General features: G+C 42.1%; 1 protein-coding gene across 2 annotated transcripts in view; it reads right to left on the bottom strand.

Moving 5' to 3' along the window:
• Positions 1 to 25,200, bottom strand: part of LOC139467809 (nonsense-mediated mRNA decay factor SMG5-like) — an 86,884-nt gene that overhangs the window by 39,850 nt on the left and 21,834 nt on the right. The window contains exons 16-20 of one of the 2 annotated variants that reach the window (XM_071249346.1): positions 24,949 to 25,018; positions 24,014 to 24,143; positions 23,489 to 23,564; positions 15,540 to 15,733; positions 13,836 to 13,988 (exon numbers count right to left, since the gene is read on the bottom strand). In XM_071249346.1, coding sequence (XP_071105447.1) covers positions 13,836 to 13,988; positions 15,540 to 15,733; positions 23,489 to 23,564; positions 24,014 to 24,143; positions 24,949 to 25,018 — 623 coding nt within the window. The remainder of the gene's footprint in view (positions 1 to 13,835; positions 13,989 to 15,539; positions 15,734 to 23,488; positions 23,565 to 24,013; positions 24,144 to 24,948; positions 25,019 to 25,200) is intronic. The other variant, XM_071249427.1, reaches the window with a different exon arrangement.

The raw sequence follows: 25,200 nt of genomic DNA, 5'->3' as shown, positions 1-25,200 counted from the left end.
CATTTTATCATAATACAGAGTTGGGCAAAACTTGTAATGTTTTCTTCTTTCTAATTTCAGGGTCTTGGTCAGTCTTTCAAAGTCATAAGTTAGAAAACAAAAACGTGTATTCGAATGATCTACATATCTAATAATTCTTGGAGCAAATTCTTGCAATGCACTGCATCTTCAATTCATGACTGGAACCCCAGCAGCTAGTGCTTTGATCCCTGTTTGGAAAAGAACATTCTCAGCTACATCTTGTGGCTGGCAAGAGCTCAGGGAGCATCCCTCCATTCCCTGGCCTCTAATTACAGCTGCCAATGAAACATAAACAGCCAGGGTAAACACAGGTCCACCAAATGGTCAAGGTGATGACCATCAACTGGCCCTGAGGAGCCTCAACAATGACAGCCGTGCACATGAATCATGCCAGTCTCTCCTGACATTCTTGCCATGTTCTTACCACAGCCTCCTCTGCGTAAATAAACAGTCTATGTTAAATGACAGAGTGGGAAGGTGCAGACATCCGCAGCAGCAATTACACGGACCAGGGAAACAGCATACAAACACAAACACTGGCCAAGTCTGTAGCTCCACTGATAAGATGAGTATCAGCGGAACCATGGGATCATGTGTCTCTCCTAACCAGTTCAGTATCACACCTCATTTGCAGCGGATCACCCCTCGGTGCAATCTCCCATCTTTAATGATATTTTCCCATTGCAGATGAAATTGAAACGTAAACAAATATTATTGAAAATGCTGTCATTTTTGTTTGTTTATAATTGTATCAATTTAAAGTCAATAAACAGTTCAAGATTTAAAGAGGGTTAACTTTTCCTATCTCAATTGAATCTAATTTTACTGTTTACATGTGATATTAACTTCAGTGGAACAGTGGGCATCATAGAGGAATTATACAGATATTTGTACATGAGGACTGAGCTGATTCCCAATAACTGTGAAGACTGAATAACATACCCTCAAATAATGCATTACATTGTAATAATACAAGTTTGACACCAAATATAACCTCGTTTCCATTTGAACACCTCCAGTCTCTGCTAGCCTCCATACAACTAGGCAAACATGTCTGATTAACAGAACAAGCATTCATGGGACCACTTTTGAAAATGAAAATGAAAACATTCAAAAGTTTTTATCTGCCAAAATTCCATGTAATGAGGGGACGATGAAAGCTTTGATAACAGGCACTTTTTCTTCAAAAACAAGTTCAGAAGTTAAATAAGGAATGATTTCACAACACATGGTACATTTTCAAAATTGGTTACATGAAAACTGACTCACAATGGACTGTCCTTCGGGCCTCAAAGTTTCCATAATATTAACATGAAGGTGAAATGGGGCTTAACATCGTGTTCAAGATTATTGCACTTACATAACACCATCAGAGCCGACCAGTTTTGTTTTATCCCCTTAAAGCTGAGCACCAGGCAGGGTAACAACAAGTACCATATTTTAACGTCATTTGATATGATGTGGCCAAGGTATCAAACCACTGACCTTCAGCTCTCCTGGCAGACGATCTATCTAGACTAACATTTAGTCTCTGAAATCTTATATTACACAATATCCTTCTTGACTCTAAAAATAAAAAAAAATCCCTATGCATGCTGATTTCAGAATAGAATAGAGCTAGCTTGAGCTGGCTAGACTTGCTTTTGTATGCATATCTAGATTATTATTTTTTCATTAAATAAATATATTCCACGGTCATGGTGCAGGACTAACGATCTATCCACTAGACCACAGCAGTGGTTGAATAATACTTAAGAGGTCAATGACCCTTAATTAACATAAAGTACCATTCAAATTGTGAGAAACCAATGTTGATAAAATTCAAACACCAAGTTCCTTTATTTGTAGTATAAGGAGAAAGTGATAAATGTTTAAACCACTTCAAGTATTATTACTTTGAACAATTTAATTGAATTGTATTTACTTGACCAATTTCAACAGAAAGTCTGTATATGTAATAATTAGTTGTTAGTCAAGTATCACATGGAGATCGTAGAATGTTGTGATAAGTAAGATCAAAGGTAGCTGGTCAAAGGCAGAGATTTATAACATGTTAGAACACAGAACCTAAAAACATTTTAAGTTATAAAAAGACATATAAACAGTGCATTCAGCTATTAGGCACGACTCTTATTCTACTTTTTTAAGTGAGTGAGTGAGTTTGGTTTTACGCCGCTTTTAGCAATATTCCAGCAATATCACGGCGGGGGACACCAGAAATGGGCTTCACACATTGTACCCATGTCGGGAATCGAACCCGGGTCTTCGGCGTGACGAGCGAACGCTTTAACCACTAGGCTACCCGACCGCCCCTACTTTTTTAAGACTTACATCTGTTTGCATTCTTCTTGGATATTTCACGGATTTATCAGATTTTTTCCAAAAGAACTGCCCTTGGCAGACAAATTGGAAATAAACATAATTTATTTGCAAAGCTGGGATTTTCTTAAAAGTCCTTATTTTTATCATTTCTGGGGTATCTTAATATTTCATTCAATGCAAAATAGGATAAATAAACCAATATAGCTTCTTGTTTTTTTATCCTGTTAATAGTGAAATGCATGTCCCCTCTACATAGCTAAAACACTCTTGGGGTCTTCGGGCCGAATATTAGCTTCTGAGCAGGTCTAGATAAATACGCATATTGATTAACTTTTCAGGACAGGATTCTCACTAACAGGGGTTGGTTTCAAAAGTGATTGTATCACACTGGTTGTCATCCAATACCTTAACACAGAGTTACTATGGTCGCAGTGTTGTAATCACTTTGTGATTCACTTTCACATTTAATAGTTTCATGGTATTACCATTAATCCTTGTAAACCTGTGCACTGTATAACAAGCTCTACACTGACATTGAAACTGCTATTGGCTCTTAGTTTGAATAAATTTGTTTAATTTGACAATTCTGTCATGCTTTATGTCATGTTCCTGCAATTACGTGGAGGTTATCTTGAATACAATCTCTGGCTTAACTCATAACAGTAGTTAGAAAAATACAGCACAGATGAATAGATCAAAATCTTCTCTGTAATTATCATTACTCAGTATGTGAATGATACTTTAACATAATTTAACTGCAGTTGTCAGTTATTACACATCTCCAAATAGACTTTTCTATCAGCAAGATCAGAGATTACATCTATTCCTTAAACACTGATGATGTGTGGGATGGCATTCAGTGACAGCTTGGAAATTGAAAGTCAAGTTGTTGTGTTAGTATTTTACATATGACCATCATATACTACTCAACGATCGCTAATAAAGGGCCAAAACAGTCATGTTTAGTCATAGGTGTGATCCTTAGCAAATGTTGAAAAGTATACATTACCTTATTTGACGTACTAAGCGCCCTGCTCTAATAAGCGCCCACGGGGATATTTGCTAACATATTGACTAGTGAACAATCCCAATTTGCACCCCTTCCCATTGATCAATGTACACAAGACTTATTTATTCGCGTATAATACGCACTCATGTGTTATATGCACCCTTAAATATGGGCAATCAAATTCTGGAAAAATATATCTCTCACACATGAACATTTCAGGCTGTCAGCATAAACTATGAAATTTATCTTTCAACTGTTTTTTTCACCAAAATGATATCCTAATAAAAGCCCCCTATTCCTAATTTTGAGAGTGCCCTAGGCACTTATTATGTCAAATACGGTAAATATTATTTTACATGTCACCCTTATATACAGTCAAGTCTCATTAATCTGACACTCGTTAATCCGACAATTGACTTTATCCAGTGCTATTTAGACCCGTTAATCTGACAGTCTCGCACTCCGACTCTGACACACCTAATTTGCAACGAATAATCGAAATCACACATTAATCAGTCTCGTTAATCTGACACAGTGATCAGCATACTCTGTGGTCATCTGCCCGCGAGTACACAGCCTGTGTTTTAATGTGAGATGAGTTAGTTGGTAGCTGCATATTACAACGGCTGCAGAGATAAACTTGCTTAGGATTAATCACATGCTTAGTTAACCTCAATCTTATTCAAATCAGATACAAGTTCTCGCTATTGCCGAGGACATCCCATTACAGGTCATGTCAGAACAACCTTTTGCGGACTATGACTGACCATTGAAATGACTAGCAGGAAGTCAACGTTAGCAACTAAAAAAGCAGCTTTCTTAAGCTTTGCGGTACCAGTTTCAAACTGGCAACTTCCATTCGAGACTTTGCTTTTCAAAGTATTTTGAATCAGTCATACAGTCCGTAACAGTTGTTTTGTGTTAAACTTAGAGGTTGCATGATTAGAAAACATATTCCGCTGACAATGTAACATAACAATATAAATATTTCATTTTTTTATTACGAATTTGTATCGTTATCTGTCGTGTATGAACATTGATACTACTAAATTTTGTTTATCCGACATTCTCGTTAATCCGACATAATCATACCAACCAAGTCAGGTTAACGGGACTTGACTCTACACAGGTATTTGTAGTGATATATCAACTCAAAAAACGATGCTTGTGTCAGGTGATGCACAAAACACCGGGGGAATTATTACCATCCTAATATTCCAGCCATGTCACAGCAGACTCTCAATACATGAGTGAGCCATGGCAAACCAGTGGTTGACAGCATGAGCAAATTTCAAGGCAGAGTCTAATGACACACCTTAAACCACGTCACACACCGGACTCACCCAATTAGTGCCGGTATGACAAGCATCTGCCTCTGATACCCAGTGCTTTATTATTTCCATTCTATTTTGCAAATACCCTGATCCGCACTACAGATTTGTTTGAGTCCCCGTTTCGAAATATGTGATGCTAAAAATAGCTGTCCAATATAATGACATGAGCGACAGAACATCTGTGTGACGGTGCTAGTAAGGCAGATGTACAGGGTGATGTCACTTCCTTGAACCTATGGAAGTGAATGGGTGCAGGGTACTTTTCAAAATCAAATGAAAATAAAATACACTTGACAAGCTCTGGGTCACACAGTTTGAAAATCGAAGCTATTTTGGACATCAGTTGCAAGGCAATGTCCTTGGAAGGAAGATACCTCACACAGATATCCTAAAGATAGACTACTGGAATGTTATCATTAGTGTGTATTCTCTGCACTCAAATTAAAGAAAACAAAATCCACTGAAACATTTGCAAGGATCTGTAGCCAAAATAATCCAGCAAAACGTGTAATACAAGCAGTCACAGATAAGTTAAGACTGACAAAACATATCTGTGCAAGTCCAAAGCTCTTACAAGATGAAACCAGATTCAAAACATTCATTATAACTCAAACCCAGATCCATCACCATCCCTATTTGAAATCAAAACCTTGTCAACGTAGATCAGCATTTCATAGGGCTATCTCAACAGTGCGCATTTAACAAGAACGACTTTTTCCTACTTTGCAAACAATTCAAGTTTCCTGTACAGACACCTCAACGTGTGTGGGCTGGCTCCTTGTTCCCATTAAAACATTCTCGTCTTAATGACAGGAGGAACTGTTTAAATAAGGAGACATGTTACACTATACAGAAATTGATAAGTTCTAATAGCTTTTTCTCTCTGTTTAGACCAAATGGGAGGCAGTCATTTTTGCACAACTGCTAAACTAATAAACAAGCGAATATGTATGCGTAACACTATAGTACGCAGGTATTTGCCTCGAATGCAGATGATGTAACTATTCACGCTAAATAGCCATGACTAAATGGAAACTGACAGCCTGTTTTTCTCGCTTCACTTTACTGAGAGAGATGATCTCATCTGTGGAAGCGAGGAAACATAGAAATGAATTGCACATATTTTGTTTTTAGAATAATTTTTTTTCTCGCAACTCTCACTTGATGATTAACCTTGTAAGATATGTACACTACTGCCTAGAAGTTCATTCCCCTTACACGCATGGGCAACGCGTTACGCAACCAGTGTGCATCGGGTTGGTCACGCGTGTGATACCCGTGTGCAACGCGTTGCACACGGGTGTGCACCCCGTCCGCCACTCGTGTGCAACGCGTGACACACTCATTAGAGGGGGAACAAACTTTTGACCAAAGGAGGACCCGTCTTAAGCTGAACCTGGAGGTGGTAACTAGGAGAGAAAATTTTGTTATCCTGACGAAAATGATAATGCACATGTATTTCCTAATGTCTCCTTTCTTTATGTGATTTTGTGGGAATAACATGAATACTGTTGTGATCAAATAGATGTGTTTTGTTTTATACGACCATTGCTTCTAAATCCGATGGTGTTAAGAGAATACATGGTCCTGGAACATGTTATTGCAATTGAAATGCTTTTATTGTGATTTGACATTAACCGTCTGTAGAACGACTTTCAGTGATAATATGTATGAGGTTTGGCGGCGCATTGTTTTTATTGGACCCTAATTACTTTGTGATGACTTGGACTCTTTATCACAGCTCGATAGCCGTGAGGCTGGAAAAGAGCAGCATGTAATTAATGAGGGTGGGTTATATCATTGAGGATACACTTGAGGGAGAGAATACTAATTACCGTACTACAGGAAGAGACCTGTGGACGTAAGCGCGGGGTTGTGTTTTAGCTGGCCGTTCGATAATGGCCGCCAGGAGAAGTGAGCTTTGACTGCGTCATCTAAAATAAATAATAGGATACAGCAGTGTTATTTTCACGGTCTGTTGAATAAACTCCCAGTGCAACGGTCAATGTATCTTCTACTTGATCCTTGATACATCATTTTGTAATTCACAATATATAGTATTTCAACGTACAAAAGAGCACTGATCTAAAGCAATTCCGTGGGAGTAGTTGTTACCTGTGCATTACTGTATTTTCTCAGTGAGTACCCGGATGATATAGCAGAAATCTAGACTTGTTCGCGACCTGTGCTCGCCATTCGTAAGCGCATTTTTATTGAAAGTAGAAGGACATATGGTCACACTGATCAACAAAAATGAAATAGAGTTTTTGAAATGTAGGTATATTTGTGGGGAGCATCGGTAATGGTGATGCAGTTTTGATAAGTCACTTGCTTGGTAATTGTGCGATCTTCGTGTACACTATTTTGACTTGCAACACCAAGAAAATATTTCATCTGCACATTGCTTATTTTACCGTGTGTATATGTTTACATTCAAATGTAAACAGATTTCACTAAGGAAATGTATTAAACGCCTAAATATTCAGTTTATTTTACAAATTAACTGAAAAATATGTCCATCTTTATTAATATGATAACGAATTCCAAATATTTGTTTATGTTTAATATCATCACCAAGTACAGTTCTGTATTGTTTGGCTTCTTTTCTTAGCATAATTAATATATTGTGATGTGTTTAAGCTCTTTTGGTCGTCTTTATCATTTTTAGTCAGTCGGTTAAATAAATGAATGGAATATTCAGTCAATTTGTAAAATGACTGAAATATTTAGATATTTAATAAATTGCCTGAGTGAATCATATTTTACACATTGACTGTAACATATACACGCTTACAAAAGCAAATACTTGTGAAAACAACGTCTATCGCGCATCGAAAAACTTCCCAACCAAACGGAAAGGAACAATAATGATTCTGTTCAAAGCTGCAGCGAATGAATAAAAACAAAATGCAAATATCATTATTACAACCTACCAAAGTTATAATGTATCCGGGAATATCAACATAAAGGAACAATATCCATTGCGTCTGCAGCTGTACAAAAATACTTATTCGATGTCAAATGCCTATGTGAGAATCAAATACTTTAATAATAATTATTTGGAAACAATATTTGGAATATATATGAAATATATTAAAATATTTAAATATATCGTTTTTAAACGTTATTTAAATGTATCGAATATTATAACCCGTGTCTGTTTCTTAACTGATCACTTAGTTTGTTTCAATTGTTTCACATAGGTGCCAAGTTAGCTGAGAAAGCCCACGTGACAACTATTTTTATAATGTCCACGGTTCTTAAAAACATACATTGAGTTAGATAACAATGAACAACCAGTCAGTGTATTATCGGTTACCCTTTGAACAAAGTATGTTGTTTTTACATCTGTACTTCAGGCCATGATATGAGTGTATTCCCTAGGTTTAGTAACCCTACCTTCACATGTAAACACTTACTTTTGACATATCCACTGTGCAAGATAACAGTAATTAATCAATCAACGTATTTCCTGTTGATCCTTTGATGTCTGGGAATGATCAGTTGATTTACAAAAAAAGTAAATCAACTGATCATACATCTCTTGCTGGGCTGCCACGTGCATAATTCACATTCCACCTCACTTCAAACGTGGATTTAGATTAAATAATTACCCCAGGTACAAGAAAGACCAAATTTGAACCTTTATCCGGTAATCTGAGTGGTGCTACAACTGAGTATACATAATATAAATTCATTAACTGAGCAGCATGTGAATTACGACAAATACAGAAGTGTAGGGTTATACCAGAAAATGTGGATGACAACAAGGGAGTAGTAATTGTATCATCCACGCAATCCGAAATCCGCAAATGCTTTCACTCAGCGATACTTTTTTTATTATCAAACTGTAACAATCAGGGGTATTTCCAAATAACGACATCCGATGAGCTTTCGCCGTTATTTGTCTGTTTGTTTAGGCTGAAGAAATTAATTACCATGCGCCCTTTGTTGAAATCTTCATAGATCACGGTTAACCAATCAGTTTTCAAAAATGCGTAAGTTTATTTAGCTGTCCTTGCAGACTGGTAGCCCAGTCTCTTGTCACGCTCGGTTGCGTTAACGAGCAAATTGACTCACGGCAGCTAGTAAGCCCAAGCGGAAATCCAAAGGTCGTATTACCTGAAGAATCAACCTTCATTTGCGAAATATCTACTGCTCTTAAAATCAATATTTCTCCCAATACTAAAATTCAGAACTTTCTAACCAAGGATTACCAGTTGAAACTGGTCGATGGCTGAGCATTCCCAGGGAAGACAGCCAGTGTCCACTCTGTGATTCTATCGCTGTGGGAGATGAATTGCATTATTCATTCCGATGTGAAGCTTTACACCAACGGCGATATGAACTCTTAAATAAGCAATATCTTAAGTTTCCAAACATTTAAGAAAATTATGACCACTAACAGTGTAAGAAATCTAAAAGGCCTATCTAAATTCCTTAACAATGTGTACAATACAATTGGTAAATTGTATTAGTATCCACGTATCCTATTTTTATTATTTTTGTTAAATTGTACATAATAAAAATTGTAGATAATTGTATGTCATGTTATTCTAAGAATAAATGAGTTTGAGTTTGAGTTCGACACCCGAGAAGAAGCCAGAGATTAGTGCTCCTTTTTGAATAGTTTACAATCATGTGTTTTAGGGTTAGCTGTGTTGGCTTAAACGTATTTTTATTTCAAAAGAAATCTGGATCGGTAAACAAGCAAAACTTGCTTATGTAATACCTCTCCAGGTAACAACTTAACAACAGCTGGATATATATATATAAGAGAGAGATGAACATAAACATACAAAATGCACAAATGAAATACACGAAGCCAGTACACTGAAGCAAGTGGTGTCTGTGAAATAAGGTAATGCAGTTTTCCTTTACTACATGCATAAAATTAAGCTACTCAAACCTTTTGCTTTTGACAATGATGTCATGAACTGATTTAAGAAGAGTCATGTTTGTAGAACTGCTTAACTACTGCCATGTAATATCATGTTTAGACCATACCCATGTGTGTAGAAATACACAGTGTTTCTGATATTATCGTATTTTTTAACAGTTATAGAAAAAGTGAATTGCATCTTCAAGGTGATATCCACAAGTGCAGTCTGGTATGTCTGATACATGTCGTCTAAACTTATCAGCGTTTAAGTCACTGCAGCCGAGCCTAAGGCGACAGTGGACAATTTGGCATGATCTATGAAAATATTTGAAGTCAAAATTATTAATAATTGCATCAGAACGATTAATTGAGGATTTGATTTCTTTTAATGAGCGAGCATTAGTTACTTCATCGGATAGAGGGTTCCGCAGGTTGATCATATCCAGAAGAAATGATAATAAGCATAGGTCTGTGTTCTACATTTGATTGTTTGTATGTTGAATCTTTTTCTAAGGTTATATTTGCTGTTATCAGAGAATGGAATATACACTTTTCAAATATTTTGGCTAAGCAACTTGTGAGTGCTACAGGTCTATGATTTGGGCATTCATGTTCATCGCTGACACTGACACCGCATCAGCCCGGCAGTGGACTTGACACAGTTATTTGCGCACTGATTATATAACTCCGCACAGACAGGTGGGGTGGTTGTTCAAAGCGAAACGGACGACCCCGTCTGTTATCTAATAAATGCTGTGCGGCGCCTTTGATCTTGCCTCCAACCATACACCTTATAGTAGTAAACGACGATCAGGATGGCCTGGAAATAAACACAATTCTGTCTGCCCAGTGTATCCACAATTAACTAGAATGCTTCATATCTACAAATATATATATAGAAAATTGCATCAGTGTGGTTTATCATGTACAATGCTTTCTTACGCTTGGCGAGGCAGACTGAAATTGAACATTAGGATAACGTCAGCAGGGATAAAAGAGGTCATACCAAAGAACTTTATTTACTAGTGGAAAAATCAGACATTCCGATCAACCACTGCAAGCCCCGGCCGGATCTCAAGGTTGACCAGATCAACACCCCAAAGGAATATCTCTACGCCAAACAAGGAGTCCCTTTCGTCATGGTGCACAAGAAGGGGGGACAGGACATCGAGTAAGACATCACAAACTACACAGACTTGTACCACTTCTTCCAGAGTAGTGGCGTACCGACCTCAAACCACTTCGTCGCCAATACCGCCGCCCTCCTTGCCAAAAGTCTCTACCAGAATCCCGACCCCCAGGATGAGAAGCTGACCAAGAGACTACTACAAGGACTAAACTTAATTTTATTTTATTTACTTATTTATTTATTTTTTTTTTTTTGGGGGGGGGGGTGTTTGCACTTCTTTATTTAATCATTACGCTTTTTTACCCTAATAGTATAAGTGCTTCCCCGTGTGCGAGATAGGCTAAAGTCGGAAAGCGCACGTTAAATCTCCGAGGTACCTATCTACCAGAACTTTATTTGCTGTTCTGGTCATACATAAATATATGTAAGTTACGTATAAGGGGAGGCTAGATTATTTACAGCTTACAGCAATATAGTGCAAATATTATGTTCAATAAAAGAAAACGTTGATAGATCTATAACACACTTTTTGTACTTTTAAACAAACTGTGGACTTTTAAGACATTTTCGCTTATTGTAATAACATCTAGCTAACCAATCATGTCTATCTATGAAATCTACAAGCATAGTTGCTGTCAAACCTAAAAAACATATACAGGGAGGTAAGTTTTGACTTGCCAAGCACCTTAAGGTGAGTTTACTTTTAAACGGTCAAAAGCTATTGTTCCTTCAATACTAGTATAAGTCTGGAAGCTGTCTCTCGGACTGTTATGAGTTATGATGTATTTTATGATATAACTGGGGAATGTTCAAATTAGTTACTGTCATTTAATCCAACGTTCTAACTGTCAACTGTCTCAACAGGATCATAGGTTTGGTTATATATCTCCTCCCTGTCTCAGTTGGTAATCGGTAACTGCGGTCCAAATGTATCAACTTATTCATCTATTGTTGCAAACTAGACTGATTTAAACATATCTTATTGATCATGAACTACTCAGTCAGTCAAGCACCTGTATCAGAAATGTAAAACCAGACATGTTTCATGTAGTCCCAGTATCACTGAAAAATGACGATGTAACGTGACATATAAATTTACTCACAGACAATATATTTTTCGTGAGAGTGAAGCACAATTTTATTAAAGTTTTATTAACAATTTCATAAACTATAATAATATTAATATTAAAATTCATCATCACTTGCCAAGTTTATGAAAATGTCCCCATTTGGGAGATGTCACATATAAACAAGGATTCGAACTAAATTTGATCGTCTTTGACACTGAGGTTTATCCCCACTTTGCCAGCAAACTGCAGAAGATTAACAGTGAGTGAGTGAGCATCGTTTCTATGTTTATACAAGAAAAGATGTCATGCCAAATCGCTCACAGTAGTTAGTGAGTAAACTCACGACCTGTCATGACCTGGTTGAGTGACTTACTCCAATCAACATGAAAGGATTACCCACAGAGAAAGAAAGGATTAAAGTCACCCATAAATCTTCTCCTAACGTAGTACTCCAACTTCTAAATGCCTCTCAAAGAAGGATTAAAATCCTAAAGATATCCTATCTACGTGGTATAGGTACTCACAACCTCTAATAATAAACTGTTCCGTTTGGTATCCCCAGCAATACTCACCATGGTCATTGGGCAAATGTAAAAATCACAAACCCTAACGAGATTCTGTCAACATGGTCACACCCGGTGATTGTGAAGATCTCAAATTCTATCAACTGTCAGACAGCATGGCTGTTCATATTCATTTACAACATCCTCTTATAATTAGTATAAAAGTGTCCCACACAAAACCTTCTTTTATTTATTCTTTCAAAATACAACACAGAAAGTGGGGTGTGGGGAAATGGGACATATTCCTACGTGAAATAATGAGACATTAGTAGTGGTGACGGCTATATCATAATTGTACTGTCTAAAGCATAAATTTGGCGAACGAAAAACGTTATATTTGCAATCAAATGGAATGACTCGTGTGGGCAAATGAATATGTTCGCAATCCACAAACAATCATTTTATTAATGGCGAACATTTACCAACCCGCGACAATCGTGTCAACACGGGGGTTCCCCTAGCAATAAACTCGCATCTAAATTCACTACTGTCGGCTAGCCACAATGGCTAGACTGGACCCTAGTGGAATGGTTCATGCCATAAAAGTCTAGCAACCGAACACTAATTAAGATGGGCCGACCTTGTATTTACGGTCTGGTGAGCACAGCTCAATGGCCGCTCATTAAGTCAAATTTCACATCTCACTGTTTTGTTTTATCTCACTATTCATTTGATAAATTAGTCAACTTCAACTGGAACCCGGTCCCGTGTTACACGCGTGGCACACGCGTGTGCAACGGGTTGCACACGCGACGCACACCCGTTGCACACCCGTGTCCAACGGGTGCTCACCCCGTGTGCAACCCGTTGAGCACCCGTGTCACATGCGTGTTACACGCGTTCTCAACGCGTGTTAGGGGAATGAACTTTTAGGCAGTAGTGTATTTCTTGCACCAGTTTGCACATTGCATAAATATCGACTGTAATGCATGTCAGGGCATCCTGTATAGCTGGGGCTGGAAACAGCCTGTGAAACTCATTATGTGAAATGCAATACGTTTTCATGAGTTTATACCAGCCCCCACAGCTGTTGGCACATGTTGTGTGGTATAAGGGAGATAACTCTATTTGTCTTTCACTGCTTGTGCATTGCTGTTATTCATATTACAGCAGTAAGGAAAACCCGGGTTCAATTCCACTAAATTATTGGGAAAGAATTGTACAAGAAGTACCAGAATTGACAAGTTTTTAAAAATTTTAACACTACTGTGTCCATTATTGTCAGTTCAATGATAAATATTTGACATCAGATCAATGACAGTGACTATGGTGTTTGGCCAAATATAGTAAAACCCTATCGATATCAGTGGCCCAACCCTACTACTCTGAGATCAATGTGACTGAGATTAATCAAGACAAGGCTCTCTACCAACACAACTGATCACATACGGCCATAGACCATCAAATGAGTACATGCTGTCAAATTTGCTCGTCATTTCAGAATCCAGAATCCTCCAAATGGCCAATGGAGGTGCAAGTGGGACAACTGTCAATATTGCACTTACCATCTTCTCCTGAGCTGCCTTCTCACTGACCTCGGGGTCAGTGTGTGAGGGCCCAAAGAACATCGCCTGTTCCAGGTTGTAGGTGAACTCCACACAGTCGGACTGGGACAAGAAGTGGCCGAAGTGACGCAGGCAGGTGATCCGGAGAAATGTCTGTCAACAAACACTCAGCATAATGTCACACCAACATAACTTTGACTAGCAAGGGATGTGTATTTCCCAAAGAGTTGTATTGCAATATATTGACAGTGACTGACAGTGATTGTACATACTAGGGCTGCAACGAATACACTATGAGGCGAATACGATTCATATCACAAATATAGGGTAACGAATACGAATATTAATTCACAATTACAATAACATAACAAGTCAGCAGTTTATCTATTATTTATTATATTCAGTGAAACAATAACATAATTTATTTGACATGGTTTGTTAATTATTAATAAATTATACATTATATATACTGCACTTATCCAGGTACTAGTATCTGCTCAAATGTGACAATGACCAGTGAAAACAATACTATCAAATTAAATATTATTAGAGTGTTGTCATTGAAAGAAATCTATGCATATAATATGTTGTTATGGATATTTTTAGGTACAGGGTATGTAAATATACATGATAGCATATTCATTAATATCCGATTCTTGTGGCCATGAATAACAAATTCAATTCATGAATGGTTACAGTTCGATTCACCGAATACGCGAGCGAATCGTAACAGCCCTAGTACATACTGATAATATTTTCAACATCTAAAGTAAATATTACGATGTCAAACTCAGCATGGTCAGTTGCCGCCATTTTGTAGTCATGGTTAGAGGGGAAATAACAATGTAAGAGCAAAATCACTTCTGCGTTTCTGCCATTTGGTCAATAAAATTGTAGGGGAAACCTCATTTGTGAATGAATTTCTGTGTAGATTTTAGGTTACATGATACTAATAATAATGACAGATGATATATATATTTTTACCCACTAATAAAAAATATTGCAATACATAATGTTTGAAAAGTGTATTGCAGTTTACCATGCATCCTACACAAGGACCTGTTCCACAATGCTGTCTTAGCCCAATGTTGCTTGTATGTCTGTGTTGCTGTATGGAGCTACGATCATTGATAGTGAAAAGATAGAGAACTCTGTGATCCCAGGGACAATATACTTCAACAATCACTGATAGTGAAAAGATACAGAACTCTGTGATCTCAGGAACAATAGACCTCCATAATCATTGATAGTGAAAAGATACTGAACTCTGTGATCCCAGGAACAATACACTTCCATAATCATTGATAGTGAAAAGATACTGAACTCTGTGATCCCAGGAATAATACACTTCCATAATCATTGATAGTGTAAAGATACTGAACTCTGTGATCCCAGGGACAATATACTTCCACAATCATTGACAGTGAAAAGATACAGAACTCTGTGATCCCAGAGACAATATACTTCCATAATTACTGATAGTGAAAAGATACCGGCCTCTGTGATCCCAGGAACAATTTACTTCCATAATCAAAGATAGTGAAAAGATACAGACCATGATACTTAGCAAAACTGAAATGTGGCCCTCCTGACCAAGACCTCTCAACATCAGACATACAAGATTAAGTTGATGGGAAGTGCTGGAATATGGGCCTATGCCAGTGACTCATTGAAATACTTGACAGTGTCCAGGAATGATCTTACCTCCTGAATCTCACTGAGCTGTCCCCTGTGTTTGGAGGTGAAGTCGATGGTGGCCTGGATGTCGGCCAGGGTGGAGAAGCCGGACAGGTTGATGTCTTCTCGGAGTGGGAACAACTGAATCCAGCTTGGTGTGCTACTGTCCGTCAGCCGCATCCTCAGTTCATCAGACCATATCTGATCTGTGGAACACAAACCTACACCTACAACCATTGCATACACAACAAACACCCTGCTTCTGTCCTCTGTTCATTCTAGTTGGAGAAATTTTTACAAACCTGTAGAGGTTGTGAATTCTCTGATGAAATCCTCCTTGGGGCACTTATTGCATTTTCCTGGTTCAAGAAAATCTACATGACATAGTTGTAACCATTTTCCTTAATAAAATGTTACCACACAAAAAACTTCGTTTTTGTATGATATACGACCACCCTTACGGTGCCTCACCCTCTACGGCGCGTCACGCCAAGGGAAGCAACTCTCACCCAAATCACTTTCCATATGTCTAATGCTGACGGAATGTGGGGAGGTGGGTGGCCGTGCCCCAAGGAGGATTTCATCAGAGAATTCACAACCTCTACAGGTTTGTAAAATTCTCTTTCAGATTAAATCCTCCTTGGGGCACTTATTGCATCAAGACAGACTCCTAAAGATAATCTAGGAAGTGGCATCCGTCAGCAACAAGCGTAATAAATACATCGTATTTTGAATATTCAGAGAATAAACTGAGAGTTCAATAAAATGGAACCAACCTTATCGTGAGGCACCACCGTCGAGAGGCGGGGGCTGGAGACAGGGCGTGGTCGACCATATGCTATGATATTAGCCTTTATTCTTGGCTGATCATATTTTGAGAACTCAAAACACCCTCCCCCCCACTTGTTTGAACGAGTGATATAGGGGCGTTGATCACGAGAGACTATAACCGCGCTGAGCTAGGCCAGAGGGTCTCCGAGGATCTGAGGAGTGCTGTGCAATACGAGTATTATCGAGTAGTAAGGACGGATAATTTATCGACCGTAGAAGATATAATCCGGACCGTTACTGAGCAGTTGTATAACCGGTCCGGGCGATCTAAAATCTCGAAGGCTCAATCGGCTAGAGATTAGAACTTTGCCCAGTTCGGAGAACTGACTGACCAAACCGAGCACGCTCGCTTGAGTGTTTGTCGAGTTGGTAATGTTTGATGAACGTGCTCGGCTGGCTCCAAATAGCCGCGGAGCAGATCTCCTCAATGGGCAGAGCCGCGGCGTACGCTTGTGACGTAGCCACTGCTCTAACCGAATGAGCCTTCAACTTGGTAGGGGGGTCCCTGCCTTGAAGGGTGTACGAAGTACAGATAGTAGAGACTATCCACCTGGAGATAGTTTGTTTGCTCGCAGGTGAGCCAGCCTTCCTACCGCCATAACAGCAAAATAGTTGATTATCCTTACGGATACCCTTAGTTCTGCTGATATAGGCCTTGAGTGTCCTACGGACATCCAAGACATGAGCATGTCTTGCAGTGGTCCCCGACAAGGAAGACTGTGAAAGAGCAGGTAGCTCAACAGGAGCCGTCACGTGGAAGGCGTGTGCGACCTTAGGACGGTAAGAATCCGGCAGCCGAATACTGACCCTGTCCCGGTGGAAGACAGTTAACTCGGGATCGGCTGACATTGCATGAATGTCGCCTACCCGTCTGCCGGACGTTATCGCCACAAGGAACGCCGTCTTCCAGCTACACAGCTGAAGAGAGAGAGACGACAGGTCCCGAAAGGAAGGACCGGACAGCCAATCAAGAATGATTGACAAGTCCCAAGGGGGACTGATCCGCCGTACCGGCGGTCGGATCCTGTCCACACCTGCTAAAAAGCGCTGCACTAATGGGTGCGCACCCAGAAGTGCCCCGTCGACAGGGACATGAAAAGCTGCGATAGCTGTAGAGTACCCCCGGACTGTTGATGCGGCCAGGCCGTCATCTAGTCGCGACTGGAGGAACTCAAGCACGGCTACGAGATCTGCAGAAAAGGGATCTGCAATCCCTCTATCGACACACCAGCGCGCATAGCAGGCCCATCTATCCTCGTACTGAACGTTTGTCGAATCCCTCCGCGAAGCCAGTATTGTGTCTGCAACTCGCGCAGGAATACCGCTCTTCTGGAGGCGATTCCTGACAGTGGCCAAGCCACCCACTGAATCCTGGGATTCGGGTGGAGGGCCCCGTTCTGGGATAGTACGTCCGGTCGTAAAGGTAATAGAACAGGAGGCTGAGCCAGAAACCTGAGTATTACTGGAAACCAACTCTGCGCCGACCAAAGAGGTGCCAGGAGCACAAGTAGTCGCGCAGGTTGAGTGGTGAGCTGAGATAGGACCTTGTGGATCAGAGGTACTGGGGGGAATGCCCACAGAATTCTGTCCGTCCAATCTAGCTGGAAGGCGTCCGGTGCCACCGACCTCGGGTCGGGGACTCGGGAGCAGAACGTTGGTGTCTGGTGGTTCACCCCAGACGCAAACAGATCCACCTGGAACGACCCGTATAATTGGGAGATAATCCCGAATATCCCCGGGTCGAGCCTCCACTCGTGAGGAGCGAGGATCCGGCGAGACAGAGCGTCCGCACGGACGTTGTCTACCCCCGGGAGATAAACAGGTAGCACCCTGATATCGTGTGAGTCGCACCATAGGAGGAACTGCCACGTCTCTTGGAGAAGCGACGGAGACACCGTTCCCCCCTGCTTCCGGATGTAAGTCATCGCCGTTTGGTTGTCCATCTCTAGATGAACCACTTGGCCATGAAGCAGATCCAGGAAGCGTTGGAACACCAACCTGACCGCTCTCAGTTCTAGCACATTGATATGCAATTTGATCTCCTGCTGGGACCATAGTCCCGAGGCAGTGTGATCGTTCAGAACGCCTCCCCAGCCGGAGAGTGACGCGTCTGTTTGAACTGTGAGAGACGGAACGGGAGTGTCGAGGGGGAGCCCCCGGGACAGATTCCCGACCTCGGTCCACCACTGAAGGTGTGTAATGAGCCACTGCGGGGTCTCGAGAACAGTCTCGAGATTTTCCGAGTTCACCCAAAGTCGACGGAGCGCTTGTTGAATGGGTCTCATTCTCAGGCGCGCCCGCCAAACCACATCCACTGTCGCCGTCATGTTGCCCAGTAACTGGAGCCATGTACGAGCAGTGTGACTTGCGGACAGAAGGAACTGGTTAGTAACGCTTCTGACCTTGGTAATGCGATCTTGTGACAGTGATACAAGACCGCTCACCGTGTTGAAATTCGCCCCTAGGAAGACTAGATTCTGAGTAGGTCTCAGGTCTGACTTCTTGAGATTGACTATCCACCCTAGAGTGATCAGAATATCTATCACTTGTTGTGTAGCTATCTGACTCAGGGATTGCGATAGAGCTCTTAGTAACCAGTCGTCGAGGTATGGGTGGCAGAGCCGACCTTTCGACCTGGCTATTTGGGCCGGAATCAACATCAGCTTGGTGAACACCCTCGGGGCCGTGGCGATCCCGAATGGTAGAACCCTGAACTGATAACACCTCCCGTCGAAAGAAAACCTGAGGTATTTCTTGAACTCGGGGTGTATGGGTACGTGGAGATAGGCGTCTTTTAGGTCTATTGACGTTAGCGATTCTCCTGTCTCGACCGCGGAGATCACTGAGCGCAGTGTCTCCATCCGGAAGGACGGTACCTCTATATGATTGTTCAACCTTCTCAGATTGAGAATAGGTCTGAACCCTCCGTCTTTTTTGGTGACTAGGAAATAAGTCGAGTAGAAGCCCTCGCTTTCCTGTCCCACGGGAACCGATTCGATCGCCGCCTTCATAAGAAGTGCGTTGACCTCGGCACGGAGGAATTCCGCCTTCTCTCGGGTAGCAGGCACCGGAGTGTGCTTTATCCCGGAGAAGGGGGGCGGATGATGTTTCCACCGGTTTGAGGCAGTGGACCCCGGCTGTCGGCAGTTCGATAACTTGCGACTGTGGGTCCGCCCGGGGAGCTTCGGGCGCTAATGGGAACCCGATGGGTTCCTGGCCCCGCGAAAAGGCTGCTGGCCTCGACCAGCTGCCTTGCCCCGGCCCCTGCCTCGCTTGCTCCTCCCGGCGCCCTTACCTGTAGGAAGCGGCTGCTTCCAAGTAGGTGCGGACTTCTGAGCCGGCGCGTCAGCGTGGGAGGATTCAAGCGGAGAGGCCCGCTTACGCGGTTTAACGCTAGGTATTTCCAACAAGGACTTAGAGTCCTTGATGGAGGCATACATTTGAGCGGCCTCTCGGACTACCTGCTGAGCCCCAGGGAAGAGGGTAGAACCCATCTTATAAGGCAAAGCTAGGAGATCCTGGCGTGTGGACGTCGAGTACTTGGATACTGACATCCACAGCCTGCGCATGCCCATAACTGCGCACATCATCTGCGAAGCACAGCTATGAATAGCGTCCCGCGCGAGATGACTGTGGACCTCCGTCAGTTGCACCGCCAACTCCGAAGAGTCGGCCGGCCCCTCTCCCACTAGCTCTCTCTGTACAGCCGACAGATAAGCAGAGTGTACGGCTATGCGAAGCTGTTGGCCTGCATTACGGTATTGCTCCTCAAAGCAAACGTAAGCCGCCTTCAACTCCGCGCCGCACATGGGAAAGGGGGGCAACCGCCGGCCCTGCTTGGCCTTAGCCAAGGCGGGGGTCGAAGACCCACCCAGGGTGACAGAAGTCCAAACGCACTCGTCGACCACTGGCACCTCAAAATCACCGTCCTCTGCCAACGGGTACCGCTTATTAAGTTCGGGCAGGTCGAACTTCCTGCGGGCACCCGAGAGCAGAGGGTCGATGACCTCGTGTGTCAGGGAGGACAAGATACGGAGCCGCACCTGGGGCGCCTTGCTAGGAGCGAAGGCGTCCCCCGGAAGGCGGAACTCAGTTGGATCCGACTCGGGCATAGGCGCAGCCACCTGAGGCAGTACCTGGACAATCTTGTCCCGTACGTGGCTCAACGAGGATGCGATGGAAAAAATTCCCGAAGCCTCCGAGTCATCCCCTCCCTCCTCCATCCACTCCTCCTCTCTCGATTCCGAGCCGACCGTAGTCGACTCGTCCTCAAGAGAGTGAGCGGACGAGGCAGGAAAAGGACACCCGAAGGCCTGGGTCTTCGCATCCCCGGGCTGCCCCCGGCCCGAAGCCGAGTCCCGGTCCCGAGGTGCCGGGGGTTCAAGAGAACCCACCTGGCTCTGGGCCATAAATCCGCTAGCTGGAGCCTCGGCCTCGGAGAAGGCGTCTGACCCCGCTAGGGATAAAGGTGCGGAGGTAGTGAACGAGCCAGCGCTCGCCACCCCTTCACTGGGGAGCGACCTCGAGCCGGAGCCAAAGCCCGGTCTCGGGTCGTCCCCGAGGTCGAGTGGCCTGCCTCGGCCGACGCCGGGCATTCCACAAGACCTCGAAACCGCGCCCGGCGCCAACGACGAGGAAGGCCCCGCCCGCATCTCCTCTCGGAGCTGGGACTTGACCTCCTCCATCATCGACGCCATCTGCGACTTAAACAAAGCAGATATATCTGCTAAAGACGGTGCAGAAGAGGGTGCAGTTAAGGGGACCTCGGGAACCCTAGAGCCTTCACCCCCGGCCCTCGAAGAGGGAGCGGAGGAGACCGTAGCGGAAGGCTTATTAGCCTTAGGTTTATTTTTACCCTTTTTAGACGGGGGGGGGAATGGCCTTTTTCGAGTGAATGTCCACCCCCGCCTCGAGTAGGCTTTTATAGTGTAGGAGATCGGCATGCCGCCTTTTCATCGTCTTGGGCGTAAAAGCCTTGCATGTGGGGCATGATTGATCATCGTGTCCGTTCTCCACCAAGCACTTTAGGCAAAATGCATGTTGGTCTTGGGGTGGGACGTTAATCCCGCATCCCGTACAAAGTTTGAAGGTCTGTAAAAAGACCGTAAATCTTGTTGGGTTGGGCGGGAAAAGTGTATCAGTGCGATAAAGATCGGAAGATACGTGCTTTTAACAATTGTGAAAACAGAAGCAAAGGCGTAATGTATAATGCGACTGTAGCGCGATACTAATAGCCATTGTCCGTAGTATAATTTGTTTTGTTTTTTTAAAAAAAACACCAAGTGGGCGTATTACGCTCTAAGGTGTAAAAAACCCTTAAAAAAGGTAAGTATAGTTATAATCTAGTACATCACCTTGGGTTTTATAAAGGAAAAAACGTGCAGTTGAAAACTGTATGATATAACAAAACCCCAAGCCATTTTGTTGGCCTTGGGGTTACATGTGTCAGACAGTGAAACCGCACAATGGACGCCATTACGGACATTTGAATTCTTATGCACCGTACACGTGGCGTTTCTTCTATGAGAATTACAACCTTATAACTTTACAATGCGAGGTATTACGCCTTTGCAAGGTAATAAATGTACCATACATACAGTTTGGTCAGTCATGCTGTCTCAGGTCACGATTTCGTACTTTGAAACTTTTCTCAGAATGGTCACACGTCTTGTCAGTCGAATGACATAAAGGAAAGTGATTTGGGTGAGAGTTGCTTCCCTTGGCGTGACGCGCCGTAGAGGGTGAGGCACCGTAAGGGTGGTCGTATATCATACAAAAACGAAGTTTTTTGTGTGGTAACATTTTATTAAGGAAAATGGTTACAACTATGTCATGTAGATTTTCTTGAACCAGGAAAATGCAATAAGTGCCCCAAGGAGGATTTAATCTGAAAGAGAATGGGTCTTTGGGCTCACCAGTGAAAACATAGTGCCAATGCAAAGTTCCTCACTATTCACATTAGTGAGTGTGAGTGAGTTGGGTTTAACGCCGCCTTTAACAGTATTCCAGTTATATTGCGGCTTGTCAGCTTAATGTGGGAGGAAAGCCCCAAGTGATGCAGGTCTCAGACTTCGGTGAAACCCACCAGCACAGGTATGGTGCTGACAAACCTAGAAACATTATCGGGGCGAACCGGGATTCAAACCCACAATCATAGGTTTCTATTCACATTAGAAATGAGTCAAATGCTTTATGTTGTGAGATTTTAGGAAAGTGTGGCAGTGTAATGTGGTCTGGTTGATTTGAGAGGGCAGAATCTCAATATAATATTCTTATTCATATTAAACATGTCATAAAGTAAAAACATTTTTCCTGCATACGAGGGGTGGTTGAAAAGTTCTGAGCCTAACTATGATGGACAGAGGTGAGGAAGTGAGTACGATTTTACACACTTTAAGCAACAATCCAGCAATATGAGGGCAGGGGACACGAGTAATGGGCTTCACACATTGTACCCATGTGGGGAGTCAAACCCAGGCCTTCGGCATGGCAAGCAAATACTTAAACCACTAGGCTACCCCACCGCCCTGATTGACAGAGGTGATGTAAGTTGGTTGCTGACTATTCTCATCATACTCCCTTCCACGGTCCACATAGAGGATCCCAAGGACATAGAAGGCTTCCTCATGGTGGTTCAAAAAGTCCTCCACAGCAGAAATGACGGCATCATGATTTGTATAATGCTTGCCAGACAGTTCTTTCAAGTTTGGGAAGAGGTGGAAATCTGACAGTGCCAAATCTTGTCAACTTGGAGGCGATTCAAAGAGTTCAAAGTCACAGTCACGGCAACAACAGACTTCTGCACAGGTGCATTGTCCTGATGGATCAACACACCTTCAGTGAGTTTTGCATGGAACCCAGCCTTGCTTGGTCAAGCAGTTGCTTAAGAAGATGAGCATAATATTGGCCATTAATGATCTGACTTTTCGGGAGGTAGTTCACCTGTAGGATGGGAAATACACTTAATACACACTTATTTTTTTTTCATAAAATAAATATATTCCACGGTCATGGTGCAGGACTAATAGCATAACTGTAATGCTATTTGTCAGGGCATTTTCATTTATGAGCCTGAGGTCTGCATTTAACGGCCTGACGAAAATTGTTTCATAAACAGAAATGATATTAACTGATAGTACACTCACCATGGCTGATCAATTCCTTTTCCTGAGGCAAAAAGTTGAGCAGAACTGACAGTCTACACCACAACGACTGGGAGCTCTGAAAAAATATCAGTCTCATGATACATTATTTATTGCAGTACTATTTGTTATTTATCACCCCACTTATTTATCACCCAAGCTATATCATGTTGACCTGTAAATAATTATGTCTGGGACAAGTAAACCAGTGATTGATATTATGAGCAATGTCCCATACTGTAAGGGCAGTGTTCAGAATTAAGGTACCTCAGGTTTGACTTTGAGGTTTGCTCCCAGTTTATTTAAACTGAGGGACAACGAAAGGACCATGCTTCACCTTGTTCCACAAAGCAGTCTTTGTGCTGAGTCTTAGCCCTATTATAAGTCTACGTTGTGTGTTATAAAAGTTGTAGTACTAAGATAACATTGAGGAATGAGGACCAGGTGATCTAAATACACATTTAGAACATTACTTTGCTAATCTAGTTAGCAAAAGTCCAGAGAGACGTAGAATCCAGAGCACTGTACCTGAGCACATGTGTTGATGATGGTTGAATGGCACTGCATCCAGTCACACATCACCTTGACAGTGGACAGCAGACCCTCCGTCTGGATAACCTCGATCACCCGCTGCAGTCTCAGCCGTTCAGCCTCCGCCCTGACGCACACAATGTTCAACTCACAGCATCCACAGACTGGTCTAGCCACTTATCACAGATCATCCATTAAAGAGGTAACTTGGAGCCAAGCACCACTTTCATTGCTTCAATACAAAATATTGAAGATACATATTGAAAGAGCGGAAATTACTAAATACTTTAATTTCAATATTTTATTGTGCTCAAGCCCACGAAGATACCATGCCACAGTTTTAACATGGATACCCAACTCAGACACAGTATAGTGACTCCAACTATTTGAGTCCTTGTTTCATCCCCTTAATGCTGAGCGCCAGGTGGGGTAACAAGAACATGGCCGGACACTCTATCCACTCGACTACGGAATCAGTTATTCATAATAGATAAGCTTGGAGCATTGAAATGTAGTCATTAAATGTGCAATGAGCATAACTTGGAGCCAAGCACCGCTTTCATTGCTTCAATACAAAATATTGAAGATACATATTGAAAGAGCGGAAATTACTAAATACTTGAATTTCAATATTTCTCAAGCTTGATGTATAATTGGTATGGGGACAAAGCTAGACATATATCTAGCAAAATCTGGTGAGTGAATATCATTTAAGGCTACAGGCTGTAAATAATCCCATCTGGGGCAAGCAAACCGGTGGTTGATAGCATGAGCACCAATAAATACTCTCAGGGTATGATGAAACACAAACAGCCAGGTCATACTTTGCAATCACAAAATCCTCACCAAAGTTGTCTCTTATGACAAGCTGGGGTAACTGGGGAGCTATTTGCAACTAAATTCCCTATGGGGGCACAATTAGAAAATCTTACTTGTCGTTGTAGCTATCACAGGAATTATCGTCATCTGCCTCCATCTCAGTCTCAGTGAGTCCAGATGGATCTGAAACACAATCAAGTTGATGACATAAAAGCCAATGAATCAAGCTTCAATAGAATGACTACTTCTTGTGTTACTTAATAATCATTATTGCAGTCCTGACATTACAACTGACAACATGCCTACCCAATGTTACCATGGTGACTGGTGTCAAGTATAGGCTGCCGGTACACATTTTTATATTT

Source organism: Haliotis cracherodii, unplaced genomic scaffold, assembly GCF_022045235.1.
Source record: "Haliotis cracherodii isolate W230 unplaced genomic scaffold, xgHalCrac1.p SCAF_1, whole genome shotgun sequence".
Lineage (NCBI taxonomy): Eukaryota > Metazoa > Mollusca > Gastropoda > Lepetellida > Haliotidae > Haliotis > Haliotis cracherodii.
This window is presented reverse-complemented; position numbering and strand designations above follow the sequence as displayed.